This window comes from Narcine bancroftii, chromosome 12, assembly GCF_036971445.1.
Source record: "Narcine bancroftii isolate sNarBan1 chromosome 12, sNarBan1.hap1, whole genome shotgun sequence".
Lineage (NCBI taxonomy): Eukaryota > Metazoa > Chordata > Chondrichthyes > Torpediniformes > Narcinidae > Narcine > Narcine bancroftii.
Window position 1 is genome coordinate 85,189,390 of NC_091480.1, and position 24,028 is coordinate 85,213,417.

Sequence of the window (24,028 nt, forward strand, 5' to 3'; positions counted from 1 at the left end):
CGGCTGACCCCTCGATGAGGACTGGTATATGTTCTCCTTATTTCTGAAATCCACAATCAGTTCCTATGTTTTTCTAACTTTGAGTGTGTTTGGTTTTTTTTGTGACACTGGCTGATCCACCCTCCCTCCTGTTCACTTCCTCATTCCCTTTTGTGATTCTGCAGACATCCATGGTGTCATCGACAAATTTGTAGACGTCATTTGAATTGTCCCTCGCCACACAGTCATGGGTGCAGGGTGAGTGGAGCAGTGGGCTAAGCACCCATCCTGAGATGTATGTGCCTGTGTTGATTGTCAGTGAGGAGGAGATGTTTCCGGTTCATACCGACTGTGGTCTTCCGATAAGGAGCTCAAGGATCCAGTTGCAGAGGGGGAATGCAGTGACAGCACGATGGTGTTGATATCTGAGCTTCAGTCATTGAAAAATAACTTGATGTATGGTATGTGTTGCTGTTGTCTAGGTCAGTGGTTCTCAACCTTTTTCTTTCCACTCATATATCACTAAGTATTCCCTATGCCAATAGGTCCTCTGTGATCAGTAATACTTAGGTTTAGACCAGTGATTCTCAACATACCACCTTAAACCAATCCGTTAATAATCACAGAGCACCGATGGCATAGGGATGTGAGTGGAAAGAAAAAGATTGATCCAGAGCTGAGTGGAGAGCCAGTGATATTGCATCTGCTGTGGAGCGATTGTGACAGTGGGCAAATTGCAGTGGGTCCAGATCTTTACCCAGGTACGAGTTAATTCTAATCATGACTGACCTCTCAAACCATTATGTGTGAGTGATACCGGGTAATAGGTCACTCTGGTCTTCTTGGGCACTGGAATTTAATTTAATTTTTAAATTTAAATTCTAGTTGGGGGGGGGGGAATCCACGCAGACCCGGGGAGAGCGTGCAAATTCCTTGCAGACAGTGCGGTATTCGAACCAAGTCCAATCGCTGTCGTTGTAACGGCGTTGTGCTAACCGTGCCTCCCAGAATGATTGATGCCATTTTAAATTAGAAATGAATTGCAAGGAAATGAGACCCTTTTATGGATGCATAACATATATTTATATTCCAAAACAATCCGTGATTTCCTTTATAAAGGATTTTTCCATACAATCTGTTTGTGTTTTTTCATTTGAGTGAAACTTAGGAGGGTGAGGAAAAAAAAAATCAGAAACTGCCCGCTGATCAATTTAAATCAGCTTGGAACATTAGCAACTTTAATTGAGGTGATTATTAATTAGACTTCTAAACCAATGATGTATTTATTCATTTAGAACACCTTATACATTCCACAATATCGTCCCTTCTTCTCCAGTTACCAGGTTCTCTAATGCTCTCATTACCTTCTTCAACTTTTCCAAAGACATGGAAGGGTTAGGATCTTGTCCGTACTACAGTATTTGTACGAATGGTGGAAACAGACATTCAATGCTTTCAAAGGAAAATTGGTACTTGAGAGGACATTATTTTCAGCGCTGTGTGAAACGAGAGGGGAACCGGATTGATAGCATTGCTCCACTGGGCTGGCATAGACTCGATGGGCCGAAAGGTCCCTTTGTGCAGTAGAATTTCAAGACTCTTATTTTGAGCTTTGGATTTTGCCATCAGAAAATAACAAACAGAAAGATAATTTTAATAATAAAATACAAGATCTCATGCATTTAAGTCCTGGGTGTCAGCATTTCCTGCATTCAAAACAAATTTATAGTATTTTTCCCCATTCTCCCCCGCCCCCCCCACCAACTCCACAAAAAAAATAAACGTGTGTATTATTCCACTGTTCATTCAGTTAAAAAAAAGGTTGGAGGTTAATTTTGCAGTAATTGTGCCCAGTTTCCTTCATTTGTCACTTGTTTGATTTAATTACATTTTTCCTGATTTATGAGTATCTAAGCTTGTCATTGTGTTCATCAGAGACCAACTGGCCTCCTCCTTACTTTCTTTGTGTCTCTCCTCTTCAGCTCAATACTGATTTATTGTTTAGAGGTGCACTGCACGTGCAACATTAATTTCTTCCTCAATATTATTTTTGCTAAATTTAGAACAATCACTGAGCAATACCAACCTGGCATAAAGGCACTGCTCCCCATTGTTGTACTGGAATGGTTGCTTATGTCGGCAGGACAAGTTTGGGTTAGAGATGGGACTCTGTGGCTCCTTTTTAATCTTCAGTGTGGGACTGTGAAAAGCCACTGTAGGGAGAGAGAAAAAAAATAACGCCTGTTATAAATTCTCTTTACAGTTCTATTTTCTTCTGTTCTATAAGTTCAGCAGAATTGTGATCAATATATGTCAGCATTAACTGAAACGAATGACTTCCAGAAGCAATGGGGACCTCGATGGTAATACTATCTCAGAAAGCAATAGCTAAAAGCCACCTCCTGCAACAATAAGCATATCAGTTTATTACTTTTAAGGTGTACAACTCAGACCCGCGGAGTGGAGATGCAGCGCTCCCACGGGACCCAGCCACCCATTCGACTGCTGTCGGCTCCGCACGAGGTTTAAACGGCCCGACGAGGGAGCCGATGGGGGCTTCATTTGAAATCCCGCGACCGCAGGCCCGCGCCCAGGATGGCAGCAGCCACGGGGGCTTCGGGGAAGCAGATGACTGGAGCAGGGCACCAGAGGACGTGAAGAATACCCTCCGTCCGAGAAGGAGACGATCCGCGGGGAGAGAGAGCACGATGACAGACCAGTGAGGGGGCTCTGTGGCTGAGGGACCAGTGCATGCGGAGGGCTGCTGGCGACTCAAGGTGAGGAACCCGCAGAAGCTGTTGGAGACTCCTGTCGGGATACTGTGGTCTGCTGGAGACTGGCTTGAACTGGTTGGAGGGGTATCAGAACGGGGATGTGAGGAGGTGCCGAGGGCACTGGACAGTCTCTGACGGTGTTGGAGGTTTGGATTTGAAGCTTGGGTTGCGATTGGTTTGGACTGGCACGGGAGAGGGGGGGTGGTGGTGAGAGGGACTCTCTTTTACTTCTCTCTCTCTCTCTCTCTCTCTCTCTGACTGTTAAGATGCGCTTAGGCAATTCCTGCCGGTGTGAATCAGTCTGCCTTGCAGCCGGCAATAATAAATTTCATGTAATAGGACATTGTTTTATTACTCTGACAATAAATTGAATCTCGAACGTGCACAAATACTCCTTAAAATCACTAACTCCTAATCTCAATTCAGGCATTCACTCTTCCCCTCGTTCAAGAAGCCAAACCAAACATCCTGCTAGACCGAAGCATACTTGTGCGAGATGAAAAAGTAGAAAAAGGAAATTGATGAGGGTAGGGTGGAAGATTTGGTCCACATGGATTTTAGTAAGGCATTTGACAAAGTCCCCCATGAGAGACTTGTTCAGAAAGTCATGAGGCAGGGGGTCCTTGGGTGTGTGGATAAAAAAAAACAATTAGCTTCTGGGTAGAAAGCACAGTGTAGTAGTGGAAGGAAAGTTGGAGACTAGTGGAGTGCTGCAAGAGTCTGTTCTGAGACCCCTGCTCTTTGTGGTCTTTTTATAAATAACTTGGTTGAAGATACGGGAGAATGGGTCAGTATGTTTGCACATGATACGAAAGTTGGAGGGGGTTGTGGATGGAGCTGAAGGTTGTCAAAGTTACAAGAAGATGTAGACGGTGAGGCAAAGTTGGCTGGAGAAGTAGCAGACGGAGTTCAATTCGGATAAGTGTGAGGCAATGCATTTTGGAAGGACAAACCAGAAGGCTGAGTACAGGCTTAGTGGTCGGTTACTTAACGGTGTGGATGAACAGAGGGTTTCAAATCCATCCATACTTTAAGGTTGCCACACAGGTTGATTGGATAGTTAAGAGATGCTGGGCTTCATAAATAGGTGATTGAGTTCAAGGGAGGTCATATTGCAAATCTATAAATTTCTGGTGGGACCACACTTGGGAGTATTGTGTTCAGTTCTGGTCACTTCATTATAGAAAGGATGTAGAAGCTGGGGAGAGGGTGGAAAGAAGATTTACCAGGATGTTTCCTGGATTGGAAAATAAGTCTTATGAGGTAAGTTTAGCAGAGTTCAGACTTTTCCCTTAGGAGAATAGAAGGATAAGAGACTTAATAGAGGTCTATGAGATTATGAGAGGCATTGATAAGGTGGACAGCCAGCATCTGTTTCCCAGGGAAGAATAGCAAATACCAGAGGACATGTGTACAAACTGAGGGAGGGAAGTTTAGGGGAGACATTAGGTGTAAAATTTTCTTTCCCCCTCAGAGAGTTGTGGGTGCCTGGAATGCCTTGCCAGGGATGGTGGTGGAGGCAAAACTATTAGGGACATTTAAGAGGCACTTAGACAGGCACATGGATGGAATGAAAATAGAGTTACAGCATAGGGAGGGTTTAGTACTTTTTTTAAAATGAAAAATGTGTTGGCATAACATCAAGGGCCGAAGGGTGAAAACTGATTACATCCTCAATTATTAATCAAATAATTGAGACCTGTTCCAGATAAGGAAGAAGGAAGCATGTTAGATTTAGGATGCAAAAAACAGGAAGGACTCATGAGAATTATATAGTAGCCAGGAAGTAACTTACAAAAGGACTTAGGAGAGCTAGAAGGGGGCATGAGAAGGCCTTGGCAAGTAGGATTAAGGAAAACCCTAAGGCATTCTATATATACGCAAAAGAACAGAAGGATGGCAAGAGTGAAGGTAGGGCTGGTTAAGGAGAAATGAGGCAGAGGAGGTTGGGGAGATCCTGAATAAATACTCTGCTTCAGTATTCATCAGAGAAAAAGACTTTGGTCTAATTGAGGTCGGAATAGAACAAGCTTATGTGGACCCATGTTGAGGTTAACAAAAGAGGAAGTGGATCTTAAAAATATTAAGATTGATAAGTCCCTAGGACTGGATGAAATATACCCCAAGTTGCTATGGGAAAGGAAGAAAGAGTTGACAATGATCTCTGCACCGTCCTTGGCCAAAAAGGAAGTATACTTCAAGATTGAAGTATGGCAAATGTGGTCTCCTTGTATAATAGGGAGAATTCTGAGAATTCTTACATCTGAGTCTTACATCACTGGTGGGCATAAAATTGGCGAGGATTCTTAACAACAGAACTTACAATCATTTAGAGAAGTACAGACTTCTGAGGGATAGTTAGTATGGCTTTGAGGGGAAGGTCATGTCCCTTGAGCATAATTGAGTTTTTTTGAGGAGGTAACAAAAGAAATTGATGAAGGCATGGCAGTAGATGTGGTGCATGTGGATTTTAGAAAGGCATTTGACAAGGTCTCTTATAGGAGACTCGTCCAGAAAGTCATGAAATCTTGGCTGTGTGGATTCAGAATTGGCTTGCCTGTAGAAAGTAGAGTAGTAGAAGACACAAAGTATTCCGCCTGGAGGTCAGTGACTAGTGGAGTTCCACAGGGATCTGTTCTGGGACTCCTGATCTTTTTGGTTTTTATAAATTGACCGGAACGGAGAAGTAGAGGGTTAGTTAGGTCAGTAAGTTTACAGATGATATGAAGGTTGGAGGTATTGTGGATAGTGTCGAAGGCAGTCATTGGTTAAAACAGGATATAGCCAGGATGCAGAGTTGTGTAGAAAAGTGGCAGATGGATAAGTGTATGGTGATGCATTTTGGTAGGCTAAACTACATGGTTAATGCTAGGATACCTAACAGTGTGGAAGAACAGAAGGACCTTGGGGTCCAAATCCATAGATCTCTCAAGGACACCATGCAGGATAATAAAGACAGTTTAGAAGGCCTCTGATATGGAAGGCTTCATTAATTGGGAGATTGAGTTCAGGAGTTGGAAGGTAATTTTGCAGTTTCATAAATCTCTGGTGACACCTTGCCTAAAATAATGTGTTCAATTCTGGTCACCCCATTACAGGAAGGATGTGGAAGCTATGGATAGGGTGCAGAGGAGATTTACCAGGATACTGCCTAGATTGGAAAATGTGCTTCATGAGACAAGGTTTGCAGTTAGACCTTTCCTCTTTGAAGTGAGGGATTAGAGGTGACTTAATAGTGGTTACAAGACTATGAGAATCATAGATACAGTAGACGACCAGTGCCTTTGTCCCACAGTGGGAGTAGTAAACACCAGAGGACATCTGTACAAAGTGATGGGAGGTAAATTTAGGGAGATAGTGGGGATTTAAAAAAAACAACACAGAGTAATGGGTGCCTGGGGAGGTAGTGGAGGCTGGAACCATAGTGTCATTTAAAATACTGTTAAGCAGACACATGGATGAAAGAAAATTAGAGGATTACAAGATAGGGAGGGACTTTTTTTTTGTTAGGTATATACAGGTCAGCACAAAATCAGGGCTGGAAGGCCTGTGCTGTAATGTTCTATGCTGTATAAACGAGGAATAAATGACCCAACACACAAGACATTATTTCATTACAGGCTTGGGACGATCAAAACAATATTCAACCACCACTTTTTGTTCAAAAGGTCCTAACAGTGGTAGAGTGGTAACATATTTGCCTCAGTGCAAGAGGGTTCTGGGTTTAACATCCTTACCAGGCGTGTGAGCACAAAGATTTTGGCTGATACTGCAGAGCAGCTCTATGAAGATGGTGCACTACAGCTGTTGCCTTTTTTCAGATGGAGATGAAACCCAAGTTCCTGGCTACTTTATGAAGGCAAAATATATCCTGATAATGTATTGAAGAAGAGTAGTGAAGTTCTCCCCACTAGTACTCCTAAATAACAAGCAATCTTTCTTCTTCCATGTCAATCCTGATGCAGTCTCATAATGAAACCCTCATGTGCACCTTTTTACCACCACAGATGCAGTTTGACCAGCTGATTGTTCCAGAGTTCTGTTCATTAGTGTAAATTTCATGATCTACGTATTACCCCAGCCAAAGCAGCTTTGGAGTAACCATGAGGGACTAATGTAAAGAAAACATTACCGATGAACTGTCTTGTAGCTGTTGGCTCCTTTTTTAAGCTATTGCAATATCATCAGGTTCGATGGGATAAGATAAAGTCGTCCGGAGGTTGTTTTATTCAATTAATAATCCAGAGGCCTGAATTACAACAGCATTCGGGGAATTCGATTTCAGCCAATTAAATCTATCTTGAAGTTAAAAAAAAGCTGGTATCATTATAACTGAACATGAACTTCAGGATTGTTGTTAAAAACTGGTTCTTGGAAGGGAATGACATCCTTACTTAGTCAGACTTGCATAAAACTCCAGACCCACAGCATTGCAATTTACATCTAATTATCCTCCACAGTGGCGTTGCGTTTATGAAATTTAAAATTAGGTTATAAAATTCAGTTTTGCCAAAAGCAGCCACATTCCATGAAAGAATACAAAATGTGTGGCATTGAGGCATCTCAGATTTGAAATCAGCCCGTATTGATCTAGGTGAGTGCATATTGAACGTGACAAAAGCGGGCCAATGGATTCTGTTTTCTTCGGCCGAGAATGCGGAGAGATGGGTCTTGAGAGGGAGGTGCGGGCATCCTACTGGGTGCTTTAAATCTTTGCATTGTTTTGGACTGCAAAGCACTTCATGATACAAAAATATTTCATATCCACTGACTGGATTCTGTGAGAATGTTGAACAACAAATGGCATTTCTCATACTAACTCTCTGAGTCATATTTACGAAACAGTATTTATTTGATTGGTTAGGGGTGGGTGTGTGCATGCGCTATTTATGTGGGGCACGTGCGTGCACGTTATTTATGTGGGGAGTGCCTGTGTGTGTATACTGTATGTACGGAGAAACTCAGCAGGTGTAATAGCCTTATAGCTGCAATGATCTGGGAACGTAAACCTCAGGAACTGTCCATCCCTCAGGATAAGAGTACAGGTAACATAATCACCATACTCTCATCTGGGGTATCAATTAGAGTGGTGGGGATGGGAGGGGGTTAATTGCATAACCAACGTTTCTGGCTTGAGCCCTTCATCAAGGTACTGAAAATTGTCTGCAGGTGCCTGAACAAAATGGTTGGGGTGGGGGGAGTGGTAGGGGGCGGAGCACGTACCCAAAGCAGGAGGTAATAGGTGGATACGGGAGGGAGGGCACAGCAGTAAGCAGGGGGAGGAAGCATAACAATATATCCCATTCCATGATGAAGGGCTCAAGCCCAAAACGTCAGTTATGTATCTGCCATTGCTATATAAAGGACACTGTTTGACCTGCTGAGATTCTCCAGCATTGTGTTTTTATTTCAATTACGGCGTCTTTTGCTCAAGACCGAGGAAGATATTGATCTGTACACCCTACAGCAAATAATTAAAAGGACATTATTTTAATATTATGATTCTTGCTTAATGCAAAGGTATCTCCCAAATATTAACTCCATTTCAAAATCATACTTTGGATGAGATTTGCATTCAGTCTAGTTTATGTTCTGATGGTCTGTGAGATTATTTTAATGTGACTGGCTGATCAAGCCGGGACCACTGCTAATAGATTCACCATATAAGGTGATCAATTAAAACAAATGTGGGAAAAGAGGAAATCTCCACTCAAGTGTCCATTAAATCTTTGAGGGGAACTATTTTTGAGGTCAATGGGAAATGCTCCTTTCTTTTTAAACCAAAAAGATTGAAACATGAAAATCAGGCTTTGGATAGTTAGCTAACAAAAAAAATCGCAACATTTATGACCTTGCTATTTAATGGGATGGTTCACCAACTTCAAATCTCTTTAATATATCTGTAGCTGATTGATTTGATTTTCCCTGTTGGACCGTTCAATACAGAGGAACCACGCATGGCTGCATAAACTACCCCATGACTAATGCTTTGAGAGTTAATAAAAAGGGAGATAACTATTTCAATTTAGTGCAGAAATTATATTGACTGGCTAGATTTATCATTTGTCTTATTACTAGAGAGTAAAGGGCTTCGAACCAAATGATAAACAGATGGGCTTGCTTCCTCTCAAGGCTCTGCAGTTGGGGGTCAGACAATAAGCTAGCGAAGAATATGCTCACAATCCTTACTACCGTATACCTCAGAATACAAGGGCGGAGAGGATTTTCAACCAATGTGCAACTTCTGCTTCAGCTGGCTGCCGTCGGATTTATTGCAGCGAGTGCACATGTGAGGTAACCATCTGGAGGTGGGTCTGAGAGTTGGTTCTGCCAGTATCCATACACCACCATGCAGGGGCAGATTAGCCGCCCTGGAATCTGGAGCGATTTCCTCAGTAGTAAGGCACTCCCTTTTTCCCAATGTAACCCTTCCTCCAATGAAGCTCCTTCCATCGACTGCACATAATAATGCAATTTCAGAGCAGAAGTTTAAGATGTGTGGAACTCAGAGTGCAAAAAAAAATAAAATAAATTAATTAATAACAAGGGAGTCTAATTTGGGAAGTGCACCCAATATCAGTCTATGAATTTTAAGAGTGAAACTCTCATGGAGTTGTTCAAGTGAACCGGTACGGACTTGAAGGGCTGACATGGCCTGCTTCCGTGCTGTAAACAGTTGTATGGTTATATGGCTGGAACAATGCTCTGATGTTTCGATTTAGTTCTGTTTCAATTTTGCAGAAATATTTGCTATATTAATGAGAATGACTGCATGTGTGCATTATCCGATGATTCTGAGTGTAACTGCAGATGGTGCTCAACTGAGCCACACAGACATGGTAATCCTTTTCCTACCATCTCAGGTGATCTGCACAGTTCCCCACTGTACTGAACCTTGACACTCTTGTTTATTAACCGCCAAGCTTTATGCACCCTTCCACATGAGGTACAAGACTGTTGGTTGAACCAATGCTGGCTTCAGCTCATTACATGAGCTGAGATACGAGCAAGGCAACATCTCCTTGCAACTCACTCATCCTTCGTCTTCTGGACGACAGTGACAGTTGTTCTCAGGACACTGAGAAATCACAGAATTAAAAAAATCCCTTTTCCCTCTTTTGACAGTAATAGGCCCTTCCGGCCCATGAGCCAGTGCTTCCTAGTAACATCTAAATGACCTGCAACCCCACCCCGGTATGTTTTGAGGAAACTGGAGCACCTGGAAGAATCTTACGGAGACACGGGGAAAAGGTACAAACTCCTTACAGACAGTGCCAGATTTGAACCCCGGTCCTGATCGCTGGCGCTGTAACTGTGTTGCGCTAACCCCGGCTCTCTTTTCCCCAAGGCTGTACCATTTTTCTCCTGTCAATTACTCCTTCAATCGCTTTTGAACGTTATTCTTTTATCAGATTCCACCCCATTTCATTTAAAGACTCCACGATGCTGCTCAAAAGAAAATCGTCGCTTCTTTTGCCAATGGATCTTAAATCTATGGCTACTGGTGACCAAAGGATGCCCCTGGAACAAATTTGTTTTTTGTATTTTATCGAGTGTGTTAAACGATCATTAAGTTTACATCGAAGTAAACACAATGTTGGAGAAACTCATCAGGTCAAACAGTGTACTTTATGTAGCAAAGATAAAAATACAAAACCAGATTTTGGCCTTGATTCCTTTGGGGCTCAAGCCTGAAACATTGGCTTTATATCATTAACCTTTACATAAAAGTATACCCGACGAGTTTCTCCAACATTCTGTTTATACTATGACCATGGTATCTGCAGACTTCTGTGTTTTACTCCATTAAATTTACCTCCACGTGAATTACTTAGCTAGGCAATGGAGTAATTTGATGTTTGTTCCAATTTATATTTATTAGGCTATATTATTCCTTTGTCAGTTTTCCCAACATCCTTATAGCTGCAATAATCTGTGAAGTTAATCCTCAGGAACTGTCCATTCCTCAGGTTAAGAGTACAGGTAACAGAATCACCATACTCTCATCTGGGGTATCAGTCGGAGTGGTGGGGATGGGAGGGGGTTAATTGCATGTATGTGTAGTGTGGTCCAAGGAAATGTTTTTTCGTCGGTTTGATGATAATAAATCTAATCTTTAACATTTAATTAGAGATACTACACTAACAGGCCCTTCTGGGCAACATCACACAAATATACCAATACGATCAATTAACCTAACAAGCCCATACATTTTGAGGGTGGGGGGAAACCAGAGCATCCAGAGGATACAGATGCAGACTCAAGGAGGAGGTAGAAACTCCTGACAGACCACGGTGGATTCGAACACAGGTCACTAAATGCTGAAACAGTGTTAAGCTAAACACTAGGCTAACCTTTCAGCCTAATAATGAACTATGGTGTCCCTACGGTCACACAGCATTCTAGCGTAGCTCAAACTGACCAATAAAGAATTGGGGCCTGAGAAAAATGTTGCATATTCACAATGACTCAGTGCCTTTAAGAAATGATTAAAAAAACATTTGGAAGGAAAAAGGAATAAAAAGAGCATCTTCCTGTTGACTTGTATCTGATAGAGAGTTAAGGTTTTCATTAAAGCCCCATACATGGTTTTGATCAGAAACAGTGATTCTTGCAAAGAAATGTGGTTAAGCATTATAACCAGTCAAGACATCAAATGCATTTTTTTTTTTAAAAACCCATCTTGAATTTAAAAAAACTAGTAAAAAATTTAAAGAAGAAAATTAAGTAATAGTCTTATTAATCTGACTTTGTACTTCACATCGAGATCCTGAAGTCATAACATCTTCGATTGAAGGGTGGATACAAATCCCCTATCAGAATATTCTTTATGGATAATGTTTTTATCGTCCTTAAATTAAATGTTTGCCTTCTTTGTGAGCAAGTTCAGAAATAGGGAGTTTTGCCACTGGAGAGGATAAACTCAAAAGTGTCTGAGAATATGTGACCTATTTTTAGCAGTGGGTGCTTTCAGGAATAATCTGCCTCCAGCAACACGAGGAAGGAACTAGATTGTAAACTGACTGACCACCTGTGCAGCACCACCTACTTCTCGCATTCTTTAACTGGGTCCTATCTTGCTAATGTAAACAATCACCTTATGCTCAAAGTTAGCAAAACCAAGGAGATGATTCAGGAGGAAATCAGAACACGAACTCTCCTCATTGAGGGGTCAGTAGTGGAGAGGGTCCAAGACCTCCAAATTCCTGGGTGTCAACACCTCTGAGGATCTGTCCTGGAGCCTTCACACAGCTATACTTCACGTGGAGTTTGAGGAGATTCAGTATGTCACCAAAAGCTCTCGAAAACTTCTACAGGTGTACCGTGGAGGGCACTCTCCTCTGGTTGCATTATTGCCTGGAATGGAGAGGCCTACGCTCAGGAAAAGAAAAATCTCCAGAGGGTTGTTCATTTGACCTGCGATATTATGGCACCAGTCTTCATCGAAAACACCTACAAGATGTTGTGTGTTAAGAAAGCAGCTTCTATCCTCCAGGACTACCACTCTGCTACCATCAGGAAAAAGGTACTGGAGCCTGAAGATGAAAACTCAGTGGCACAAGGGCAACTTGCATTGGATTTCTGAATGAACAATGAACCATAGACACTTTTTTTTTCTTGCACTATTTATTTTGAAATGGTGTTTGTAGAACATTTTGTACTGCCCCAAAACAACAAATTTCATGAAATAAATTCTGATTCTAAAGCAATTTTACAACACATTCTAACATAAATAATCCCACCCATTGTGAACTAATAGACTGTGTGTGTTGGCTATGTAAACTTTCCTTCATGCTTGCATAACTCAAATATGATGCCCTTCTTTACCCCAAAAAATTGACATGCTGCTTCCAAATGGCATTTCTATGATTTGTACCCTTGGGTCTCATATATGAGGGAAATCCTCTATCACTCCTTTCCAAAGATAAAAACTATTTATAAAAAAACTAAATGACATGATTTAATCACTTCTGTTTTGTTATTCCCCCCCCCCCAAATGTTTTAAAACAAGGTGACATCGTTCATTCACTTCCGCAGTGGTCTCAAATCAACTGCTAAGTTACATTAGAAAGGTGAAAGGTTGAAAGCTAGGATTGAAAATTCCAAGTAGGCATAGAAGGGAAAATACTGCTATTCTAGCACGTTTTACAGAAGTGACTCTTAGAATGTTTTAGAGATCTGTGGACATGGACCAATGAGTTTTTTGGAATACAGTAAAATCCCTGTTATCCAGAATTTCCACCTCCGCCCTAGAATGCTATTGGACTTCTATAGATGTACTATTGAGAGTGTACTGACATACAGTATCTTGGCACGGTACAGGAATTGTTCTGCACAAGGTAGGAAGGCACTCCAGCAGGTAGTGAAAACTGCCCAGTGGATTGTTGGAATGCAACTGCCTACCATCAAATCTATCAATGGAAACGATGTTTGCACAGGGCAAGGAATATAATTAAAGATGCAACACACCCTCACCGTGAACTATTTACTTTCCTACCATCGGGCAGATGCTATAGGAGCTTTTTTCATGAAGCTGTGATAATCTTAAATACCACTTCACGGCGTTGAGCAGTGCTGCACTTATATTTCAGAATCAGTAATTTTTTTAACAATTTATTTAGAATATTGCCATCTTATTTCACATGGTTTATTGTGTGTTTATTGAGAGAGAGAGAGAGAGAGAGAGAGAGAGAGAGAGAGAGAGAGTGCCTTCCTCTGTGTCAATAGATTAGCAAACTTGTATTTGACTTTTAATGCCATTACTAATCATTTTGTAAGTATGGAACCCAATGCAGATCCTTGCAGGGCACCACAAGTCACATTCAATCAATCCGGATGTTTATCCATCATCTCTATGTTCTCTGTCTAGCAGTGCAGCCACATTTCTGGCCGCTACAATTAATGACAATGGCAAGAGTTTCATCTTCAGCTAATATTTTCATAGGTTGGACTTTTCTCGAATATCTTCCTGAGGTCTGTACGAATAGCATTCATAGGATTTACCAATCCATCACCTTACTCTCAAAGTTAGCAAAACCAAGGAGATGATTTTTATAAATATTATATATAGTAGTAACGAGCAACTTGAAGGCAATCGAAAACTGACCCTGAAGAAGTGATGGGGCGGACCATCAGCCCTTGAATATCAAGACAGGCAGGAGGTTTTTATGTTCCCATTTTAAAATCCACTTTTTCTCTGATCAGCTGAAAAGTTTTAAGTTTTTCAGGCAATCTGCCCTTAATTATCAATCTAATTTCTTGGTTAACTGGTCTAAATTTCCTTGCATGCCCTTCCTCATCTTTGCTGTGTCACGTAATAACATGCACAATCTTCTAATGTAAGGGAACAAGAGCCACCTGGACTACAGAGTCCAGATTCAATCCCAACAGCAGTGCTGGACATTGTACCTCAGGAATGAAATATTAGTTAAGGAGAGAGCATAAAAGGATAGACGAAAGAAACATTAGCCAAGGAGTGGGTGGCGCGGTGGGTGTAGTGATTAGCGCAATACCTTTACTGCGCCAGCGATCGAGACTGGGGTTTGAATCCCATGCTGTCTGTAAGGAGTTTGTACATTCTCCCTATGTCTGTGTGGGTTTTCCCCGAGGGCTCTGGTTTCCTCCCATCATTCAAAGCATACCGGGTTTGTAGGTTAATTGGGTATAAATCACACAGCATGGACTCCTGGACGGAAATGGCCTGTAACCGTGCTATATTTCTAAATTATAAATTAAATAATGTTTAATTGTTGGATTGACACCTGGACTCTAAGGATAAATTGGCAAAGAATGATTATTAGGAAAGTATGACATAGAAATTAGAGGGTCGGTTTGAATAGTTTTTTTTTTAATTTTAAGGCGCACTGATAGAGTGAGTAATGAAAATCTATTTCTGTTGGCGGGGAGACTAGACCTAAGGGATTAGTCCAAAAAAATAAGGGCAGAGCTTTTAGAATCAACGTTAGGAAACACCTCCATTTAAAGAGTGGTGAAAGTTTGGAACTTATTCTGCAACAGACAATTGAAGGAAATCAATTCAAGCCCAAGATTGAGAGATGTTACTTAACCAAAGGTCTTAAGGATATCAAAGAAAAGTTGAGAGAATAATTGCTTATTACTGAAGGAAGCTATATGGTCTCACAACAGTTCCACTTTCCTCTTTATTTCCCTACGTCCATTTTATCAAACTTCCCTTTGATTCTTTTTGTCAATCACTGACATTAAGGGGCAGTAGGTCAACTTAGGATGTGGGAGGAAACCGGAGCACCCAATGGGAACTCACATACCACAGAGCCAACATGCAAACACCACGTAAGATGGCAAGCATTGTCAGGCTCAAACCCTCGACCATGGAACTGAAGCAGGAACAGCAACCAGGATTCACCATGTTCTCCTGGTGAACTTGAGACACAGACCAACCATGATGTCATTTATTGTAAATTTTAAATCTATAACTGGCACTCAGCCCACGAGTCTGAGCTGTCCAAATACCCCAATTAACCTACAACTCCTGGTACATTTTGAAGAGTGAGAGTTAACCGGAGCAAACCCATGCAGGCACGGGGAGAACGTACAAACTCCTTACAGATTACAACTTGGGTCACTGGTGCTGCAATAGCACCTACTGAGGCTAAATCAGTGGTTTTTAAACTCCCCCCCTAAACTCACATTCCTCCTTAAGTATTCCCTATGCCATAAGTGCTCTGTGATTAGTAAGGGATTGCTTAACGTGGTATGTGAGTGGAAAGAAAAAGGTTTGAAAATCACAGTTTTAATCGTACCTAATTGACTCATTATGTACACAGTTTCATAACTCCAAAGGAAATGGGCCAATGAGTTTTTCCTCAAGCAAACAATCGAGTCTAGAGCAGTGATTCTCAACCTTCCCACTCACATCCCACCTTAAGCAGTCCCTTACTAATCACAGAGCACTTAGGTCATAGGAATTGCTTAAGGTGGAATGTGAGCTTGGGGTGGGTGGGGGGGGGGAGTTTGAAAACCACTGGTCTCAATCGTCTCCTTATTGCAGGATCTGAATGGTCTCCTTCTGATCTGATGCCTGCACTGAACTATTTGCAATGCAATTAGTCAAAAAGTCTTAACACCTCTACAACTTCAGAATCTTTGCCATAGGCTTGTCTAACTTGTGTGTTTGTACATCCTACATTATGGCTGCCGCCAGCTAATCCTTACACAACAAATAATACAGCTTTATATCCCTTCCTGTCATCATTCTAATCATATAATCCTAATTTATCCCTCATTACTTCCCTCATCACTGCAGTAATTTTATCCTTCAGTAACTAAATGTGTTCCTCCCCTTTCTTGACTGCAAACTTCATAACTTTATGTATAAAACTGCCAGCTTTGACCATTTTTCTTCATTCCCCTTTCGAGTTAACTTGTTATTCCCTCCAACCTGAATTACTTAACATTTATTTCTTGTATCATATAATGTACAAAATAATTCTAAGTTTAGTCTGGCTCCTTAAAACTATTCCTTCTTATGATCAGTTCTTTTCCATGTTCTAATAATAGAATCAGAATTTACTGTCATGAACATGCCACGAAATTCGTTGTTTTGTAGCAGTATCACAGGGCAAACATTTCTACAAACCACACTTCAAAATAAATAAAATAGTGCAAGAAAAAAAGTGTCTGTGGTTCATTGATCATGAATCTGACGGCAGAGGAGAAGCTGTCTTTGTGCTGCTGACCGCTTGTCTTCAGGCTCCTGTACCTTATCCCCCCACCCAATGGTAGCAGTGCGAAGAGGGCACGAACTGGGTGGTGGGAGTCCTTGAGGATAGAGACTCCACTCTTAAGGTGTCATCTTGTAGATGTCCTTAACGGAGTGAAGACTGGTGCCCATGATGTCATAGGTCAAATGAACAACCCTTTGGAGTTTTCTCTTGTCCTGACCATTGGCCCCTCCATACCAGTCAATGATGCAACTTCTTCACGGTATATCTGTTGAAGTTTTCGAGAGTCTTCTGTGACATACCAAATATGTTCAAACTCCTCACGAAGTATAGCCACTGGCGAGCCTTCTTCATGATTGCATTGTCATGGAGGATACAGAAAATTTCCTGAGAGATGTTGACACCCAGGAATTTGATGTTCTTGACCCTCTCCATGGCGGATTCCTTGATAAGGACTGGCTCATGTTCTCCTGATTTCGTCCTGAAGTCTACTATCATCTCCTTGGTTTTGCTAACATCGAGTGCAAGGATGGTGTTGTGACACCACTCAACTCGCTGGCAAATAAAAAGCAGTTACCGTGGCAGCAATTGGACTCTGATCATTGAGAAATTAACATGCACTGCTCATTTATAGAAATGGAGAATGACTTCAATTTGAAGGTCACCTGAAATGATTTTGCTTTGCTTCTATAAAAAGGCAAATTTCAATATTGACACAAGCTAAAATCATACCGAATTTTCAAATGATTCTTAATTTTCTCAACTGGTCTCTGAGTTACCAAGGTCATTTGATCAGTGGTTTGTGGATCACTTTCTTCTTGCATTCAAAATAAGTATCAGTAATGGTGCCCATAACCCATAATTAACTCATTAAGATAAATACTGATTTATAATTGCACTAATTAGCCATCACTCACCTCTCAAAAGTTCAATTTAAATTGATGCACTTAAAATTCTGCTGGTTAATATTTAATGTGGTGTTAAATTCTCCATTTTAGAGTTAGTAATTAATGGCCTTGCTAAAAGAAAAGACCTATGTGAGCTGTAAATTGCAGACTTTAATAAAAATAAGACATTGGAAAAATTAAGCAAAAATTAAACAGAATTAAAATAATCGGAAGCTGTCTGACTATCATAGATAAAAGAATATGATTTAGAGCTTTATTGAGATGAAAAGAGGGGGAAACCCACAAAAGTTGGCAGAGAGAAATAGATGCAAAGAATATTGCAAATCTATGGTAGCTCAATTTGCAGGTCAAGCAACAGAGATTTCTCTCTTGTTCCTTTCATTCAGCCACCCATTCACCAGAAAAGGCTACTGACTAAATAGGAAGGGAGACTGAGAACAAAAAAGCAAAGTGCATTAGGGTGTCCAGTGTCCCACAGGACCTAGTCAGAGACTGGCACTCTGAGAACCAAGCAAATTTACTTAGAGACACAATGTCACATGGTTGAAAAATCAAGCACCAACAGGTTGCAATATGGGAACAAGCTTATGAAATATGATGAGAGGCTCTACTGCAGAGGGGATCCACGGATCGTAATGAAGTGGAGTCACTTTATTGTGGATCGTGCCAAACTAAATTACAGGAGCTCGGACCCAGATTTTAGAACCCTCTCTCTGGAAGTAAATAAGGGCTCATTGACAATTCTGTCACATGGTGGATACTGATGCAAGGGACAAGCTGCTATAGAGGTACAAATGTTATGGTAAAGTTGTATCAGACGTCGGTGAGGTCAAATTTGGAGTATTGTATGCAGTTTTGGTCACCTAACTGCAGGAAAGGTATCAATAAGATGGAAAGAGTGCAGAAGATTTATTAGGATGTTGCCCGGACTTCAGGAAATGAGTTACAGGGAAAGGTTAAACAGGTAGGACTTTATTTCCTGGAACATAGAAGAATGATGAGAGATTTGATAGAGGTATTTAAAACTATGAGGGATATTGATAGAGTAAATGCACTAGGTTTTTTTTTTACAATGAGGGTAGGTGAGATACAAACCAGAGGACGTGGGTTAAGAGTGAAAGGGGACAAGTATAGGGGAAACATGAGGGGGAATTTCTTCACACAGAGAGTATTGGGAGTGTGGAATGAACTGGCAGCTGAAGGGGCGAAACAGGCTCAGTTTTAACATAAGAAAAATTTGAACGTACATGGATGGGAAAAGTATGAGGGGGCAATGGACTGGGTGTAGGTCAGTGGGACTTGCCAAATAATAGTTTTGGAGACTAGATGGGCCTATTTTCTGTGTTGTAATGTTCTATGTTCTAAATGGAGACTTCAAAATATCTGCAGACTTGCCTTGATCTAGCTGGACCTTGATCTAATCTCTACCACTGATAATCCTGAAGTTTAAGTGGAGAGCAATATTGATATCCTTGCTGAGCAGGAAGATGTTCCTCATAAAGCACTGGGCAGTTCACCGTTGCTCATGAGCAAATGGAAACTTTACACCCACGGGGAAGAGCGTTGCATCAACATAGGCCTGCACGTTGACATGAATGAACAGAGAGATGCCACACATGCAGATCACTCTGCCACTGAGGCAGCATTATGGCACATGGAAACCAGCTTCTTCTCCATGAACATTAACATACCACCCTCAGCTATACATGAGCAAACCTCTGCCCCAAAGAGAAGAATGAAGGCAACGGAGACCAGACAGCTGGAGGTCTGTCAGCTGGGTAACTTCGTGTGCGATGTCAAAACAACAGAATGCACTTTATGTGCCAGCACACCATTACACTCTCTCTATCTAGCTCCCTGGCATTCAGGTTCATTGAATAGTTGAATGAGCTCGAGTTTTTCTTCTAGAAGTGAATAAGAAATGAGAGGCAACTTAATAGAGGTATGCAAGATTATGAGAGGCATATGTAGAATAGACAGCCACCTCCTTTTCCCCAGGGTGGCAATGGTCAACATCACAGAACAAAAGTTTAAGGTAACTGGAGGAAAGTTTAGGGAAGATATTAATTTTAAAAAATTTAGACATCCAGCACGGTGACAGGCCATTTCAGACCACATGCCCGTGCCGCCCAATTAACCAACAACCCCAGGTTTTTGAATGGTGAGAGGAAACCGGAGCCCCGGCAAAAACCCACACAGACACAGGGAGAACATGCAAACTTCTTAGAGACAGCAAAAAAAGTGGTGGGTGCCTGGAAAGGATTGTTAGGTATAGTGGTTGAGGCTGATACAACAGAGGCATTTAAAAGACTCTGAGAAATGGCACGGGATGTAAGAAAAATGGGGGGTTAAGGAAGGGTTAGATTGATCACAAAGCAAGTTCACGTAGGTTAACACAGCATCATAGGCTGAAGGGCCTGTGGTGTTATGTTCTATTACACAAATGTCCCCCTCGCAAGAGCAACAAGTTACCACCTGTTCCTACCTCTCAGCCATCAACCAACTACCCCAGCCTGCACTTCCAGTTGGAACAGCAGTCTGATATCAGAGTTTATGGTGGATTCATCAACTGATTGGACTCAAAACAAAAAGTCTTTCAGCTGCCAGACTGTAGCCTCTGAGTCATGGGAGTTGTTATTTGAAATCTACATACAAGGTAAAGAATTAGAAAAGGCACTCAGGTGTGTTATTTTACTGACAAGTGTTATGAATTTTCTACGATCATGTTATTTGATTTGGCATGTTTATAAAGTATACTCAACAAGACAGCAGTACTGGTTAAAAGCCTCATTATTTAGTGCAAATCATGTGCTATCAAGCAGAGATGAATCACACTGTATTTGGAACGGATATCCTGCAGTATTATTCACCTATAAAGTTGCTAATAAATAACACTGGACAACAAATATTTTTCTTTCTGAAGACTTTTGAATGTATTTTATGGATTTTGGGGTACTGATCACAGAAATCACCTGAAAATGTTCCCATCCCGTACCTTTTTTTAAAAAGATATAACCTATTTTTGTGATTTCCTGTCCTATTTTAAGTCTACTTCAAGCATATAAAACCACGACATGCAACGTGACACTGAAAATTCATTTTCTGCATTCGCACTTGAACATCTTCCCTGCTGATCTTGGTGCAGTCAGTGACGAACAAGATGAAAGGTTTCTCCAGGGTATTGCAACCAACCAGGGCAACTGGAATCCATCAACACTGGCTGACTATTGTTGGGCACTGACACGAGAGGCATCAGATGCTAAGTACAAAGCATTTTTAGGTCAGTTGAACTAACGCAAGGTTTCAGTGTCATTTTGCTAAATTCAATAAAAGTTCATTTAATGTTTCTCCAACTTCCTGTGATACAGCACGTCTGAAATTATCTTTGTGTTCAGCTTGAAGTTGTCTATCATAATCTCCAATTTTCTTTCAGGAAGCAAAACCTTTGAAAAAAAATTGTTGTCCAGTGTAATCTGCACATCATGGGATCATGTTTGGGCTAAATTGCAGGCAATAAGATACTGGGCAATGCTCACATTTTAAAATGAAAACTTAAGTGCAGCAGTCCATAAAATTGAAATATTTAAGTTTGTGTTATAGTTGATATATTCTGGCAACAAATGGTTATTACAATGGTGTTATTCTTTTCATCTGGGTTATTGTTTACATCATCACCATCTGCGAGCGATGGTCTACTGAGTGGGAGAGAAATGAAAGACGTCGCATGGTCAGATAAAACATCTGGTCTATATTGTCCCTTTCTGGAAGCCTCCCATTATCTGAGGATTGGAGGGCATAGGATTAGATGAAAGACTGATAATCAAATCCATTTGGAGCAAGTAATATTTCCATCACTGGTACTATTTGCGTGCCTTGAAATGGTTAATACTTTAAAATAAACCACATTTGGAGCCTGAAAGAGAGGATTTCTAATCTCATTGAAGTAGACGGTCATTCAACAACAACTTGAAACGACAACTCCTCCTGGATCTCCCTATGCATTAAATGCCAATCAGATCGATATGTTGTTACAAGCATTAATCCCAGCTGCTGTGGCTACAATGCGGGCAAGTGTTTTTTGACTGTAAACAGCAACCCAAACAGGTTGAAACCTTGACCAATATTTAGAGCTGCAGGAAATGGATTTTTATGAAAAGATCGTATTTTACTCAGCCAGCCCAAAGACTTGATTTAGAAAATATAAAGATCTAGTATCAAACCATTCCCTGTATGATCATTGGTTGATATTATTGGTTATGGTGTGCAGAGGTGACTTGAAGTCCACTGAAGATTTTGTTTTGCTGATTCATTGTTAGACCAGTCTCTTATTTTCACATACAGACGATGTCTTTTTCCTCTTGTCTAGTTGGGAAGTAACATCCCATTTGTAGCATCTATTCCCTCCTGCTCCTACACGACTCCAAACTTCCTCTCGCAGCAGATGCTCGTTTTTGGTCAACAATGCTATGTACTCGTTGATGTCTTGACACCTCTGGGAGGTTATGCAAGGCACCCCAGCAAACATTTTTTTTACCCAGAGAAGTGTGAATCTGTGGAATGCTCTGCCACAGAGGGTGGTAGAGGCAGATTCGCTGATTATGTTCAAAAGAGAGTTAGATAAGACTCTATTGGGCAAAGGTTATGGGGATAAGGCTGGAAAGGGGTACTGATGGTAGTGATCAGCCATGATCTGTAAAATGGCAGTGCTGGCTCGACGGGCCAAAGGGCCTACTCCAGCTCCTATTGTCTATTGTCAAATTCAGGGAATTTAAAAAAAACTGCATCCCTAGTGTCTAAAGGTCTCTTATTCAATCAGTGCACAACTGCTGTGGGTAAACAGTTCCTGGTTGGGTAAAGGACATCAGTGTCTTTCAAGTTCCAGAACTCCAGGCAGTGCTGGCCAATGGAAATGTCCAGTAGCAAAAAGATGGGGGGTGGTCCATGCACATTTGCGGTATTCACCATGACAAAATCCTTGTCAGGAGGCACAACCATTACGCCTAGAAAGAAGGTTTTCGATGGTGACCAGCACTCAAAAAGCAAACGATGTTGGCAAATCCCAGTGGTTGAGATGCCATCTGTTCCTTCCGAAAGTCATCATAGATGAAACCAGTCCTTCTGGAGGAGAGCCTGGCTGCCTTGTAACACAGTGGGGTGATGAGATATGGCAGAGAGAATCTGCAGCCAATAAGGAAAAAAAATGTGCTGAGGAATTTTTTTTTCCTTCTTTTTTTATTTTTTAAATTTTTTTTATTCTTTCTGCCCCCACCAGACTCGTGCTCCGGATCCTCGATACCGGCGGCGCGACACGGAAATCCGTCCGGGCTCTCAGGAAGCTTGGGAGTCACGACACTTTGTTCCGGCCCCCAGGAACACTAACCCTTTGACTCCCTGTGCAGACAAAGGAGGCTTTCCCTCAAAGGGATGAGCCAAAAAAAACCCCTCAGTTGATCAACAAATAATTACATTTGTGTCGTAAAATGACAAACATCCCCTGAGGAATTTGAGAGTTATTGTGACCTTGACATCTACTCGAGCTATCGGTAGCTGCTCCGGCACAAGATCACCGCCATGGTCATCTCAGGGATGACAGTCTCGTAAAACCCAAGCCTATTGCTCAAAAAAGTTGAGGAAGGATGTACTGTCTGAAGATTGACAGAGTAGGTGGGGCACTGATAAGCATTCCTTTGCATCTTAGCCAAAGCCCTAACTCATCCCAATTGGAAAATCATGCCTGTGAAAAGGTCCTCAGCATTGGAGAGCTGTCACGAGGCCCTTTCGAACTGCCGTGTAAAATGGGGTTAACTGGGTAATTTGCAGCAGTCTGACCTCGTCAGAATCCAACTGGGTCCCTGTCTTACCTCAGAGGAAGTCAGGGAACCCAGTTAACAGTTAAATTTACCTAGGTCGCATCCACAGGCAATTTGAAATGGCCGACCCGCTCATTCCAGTGACATTAGCGCTTGCGTGCGGGCAGTCAGCTTCTGAACATCTGGCAGTACTTCCGCTGAGTACACGCCGTGTCATTGCGGGGGCGGGATCCCCCTCAAATCGCTGGGTTGGCAATTTAATGGGTCGATGCCCCCTGCGATTTAAGGTGCTTAGGGGAGATATTAATTTAAAAAAATTTAGACATCCAGCACGGTGACAGGCCATTTCAGACCACATGCCCGTGCAGCCCAATTAACCAACAACCCCAGGTTTTTGAATGGTGAGAGGAAACCGGAGCCCCGGCAAAAACCCACACAGACACAGGGAGAACGTGCAAACTTCTTAGAGACAGCTTCCGGCACCTTTGTCCCAGAAATCGCACCTGGGTCCCAGGAGGGCGACCCAGGTGCCGCAGTTTAAAAAGGGCTACTGATGTCACCACTACAGCATCAATACACAGGTATCCCAGCAGCAGAACACTGCAGAAAAATCTTGCTGGTTTACCCTGGTCTGTAGATTTTGGAAATTGGTTGAATATCCTGCAGTGTGTTCTGAGCTGCCAAATCACATTTCAAAACAACATTTATTCAAATATTAAAAGCAAAGGAATATTCTCCTTGTTGTACTAATACTGTTCTTGTTTGACTTTCAGTTGGACTTTTTAAGGGTAGGATTGTATGCTATTCAAATAATGATGTCAATAGTTGGGTGCATCTTATGGAGAAATGTCAGG

At 41.6% G+C, this 24,028-nt stretch overlaps 1 protein-coding gene across 5 annotated transcripts in view; it reads right to left on the reverse strand.

Moving 5' to 3' along the window:
* The window catches only part of etv4 (ETS variant transcription factor 4), a 105,899-nt gene that overhangs the window by 48,384 nt on the left and 33,487 nt on the right, over nucleotides 1–24,028 (reverse strand). For all 5 annotated transcript variants that reach the window (XM_069907369.1, XM_069907368.1, XM_069907372.1 and 2 more), the window contains one exon: nucleotides 2,066–2,192. In XM_069907369.1, coding sequence (XP_069763470.1) covers nucleotides 2,066–2,192 — 127 coding nt within the window. The remainder of the gene's footprint in view (nucleotides 1–2,065; nucleotides 2,193–24,028) is intronic.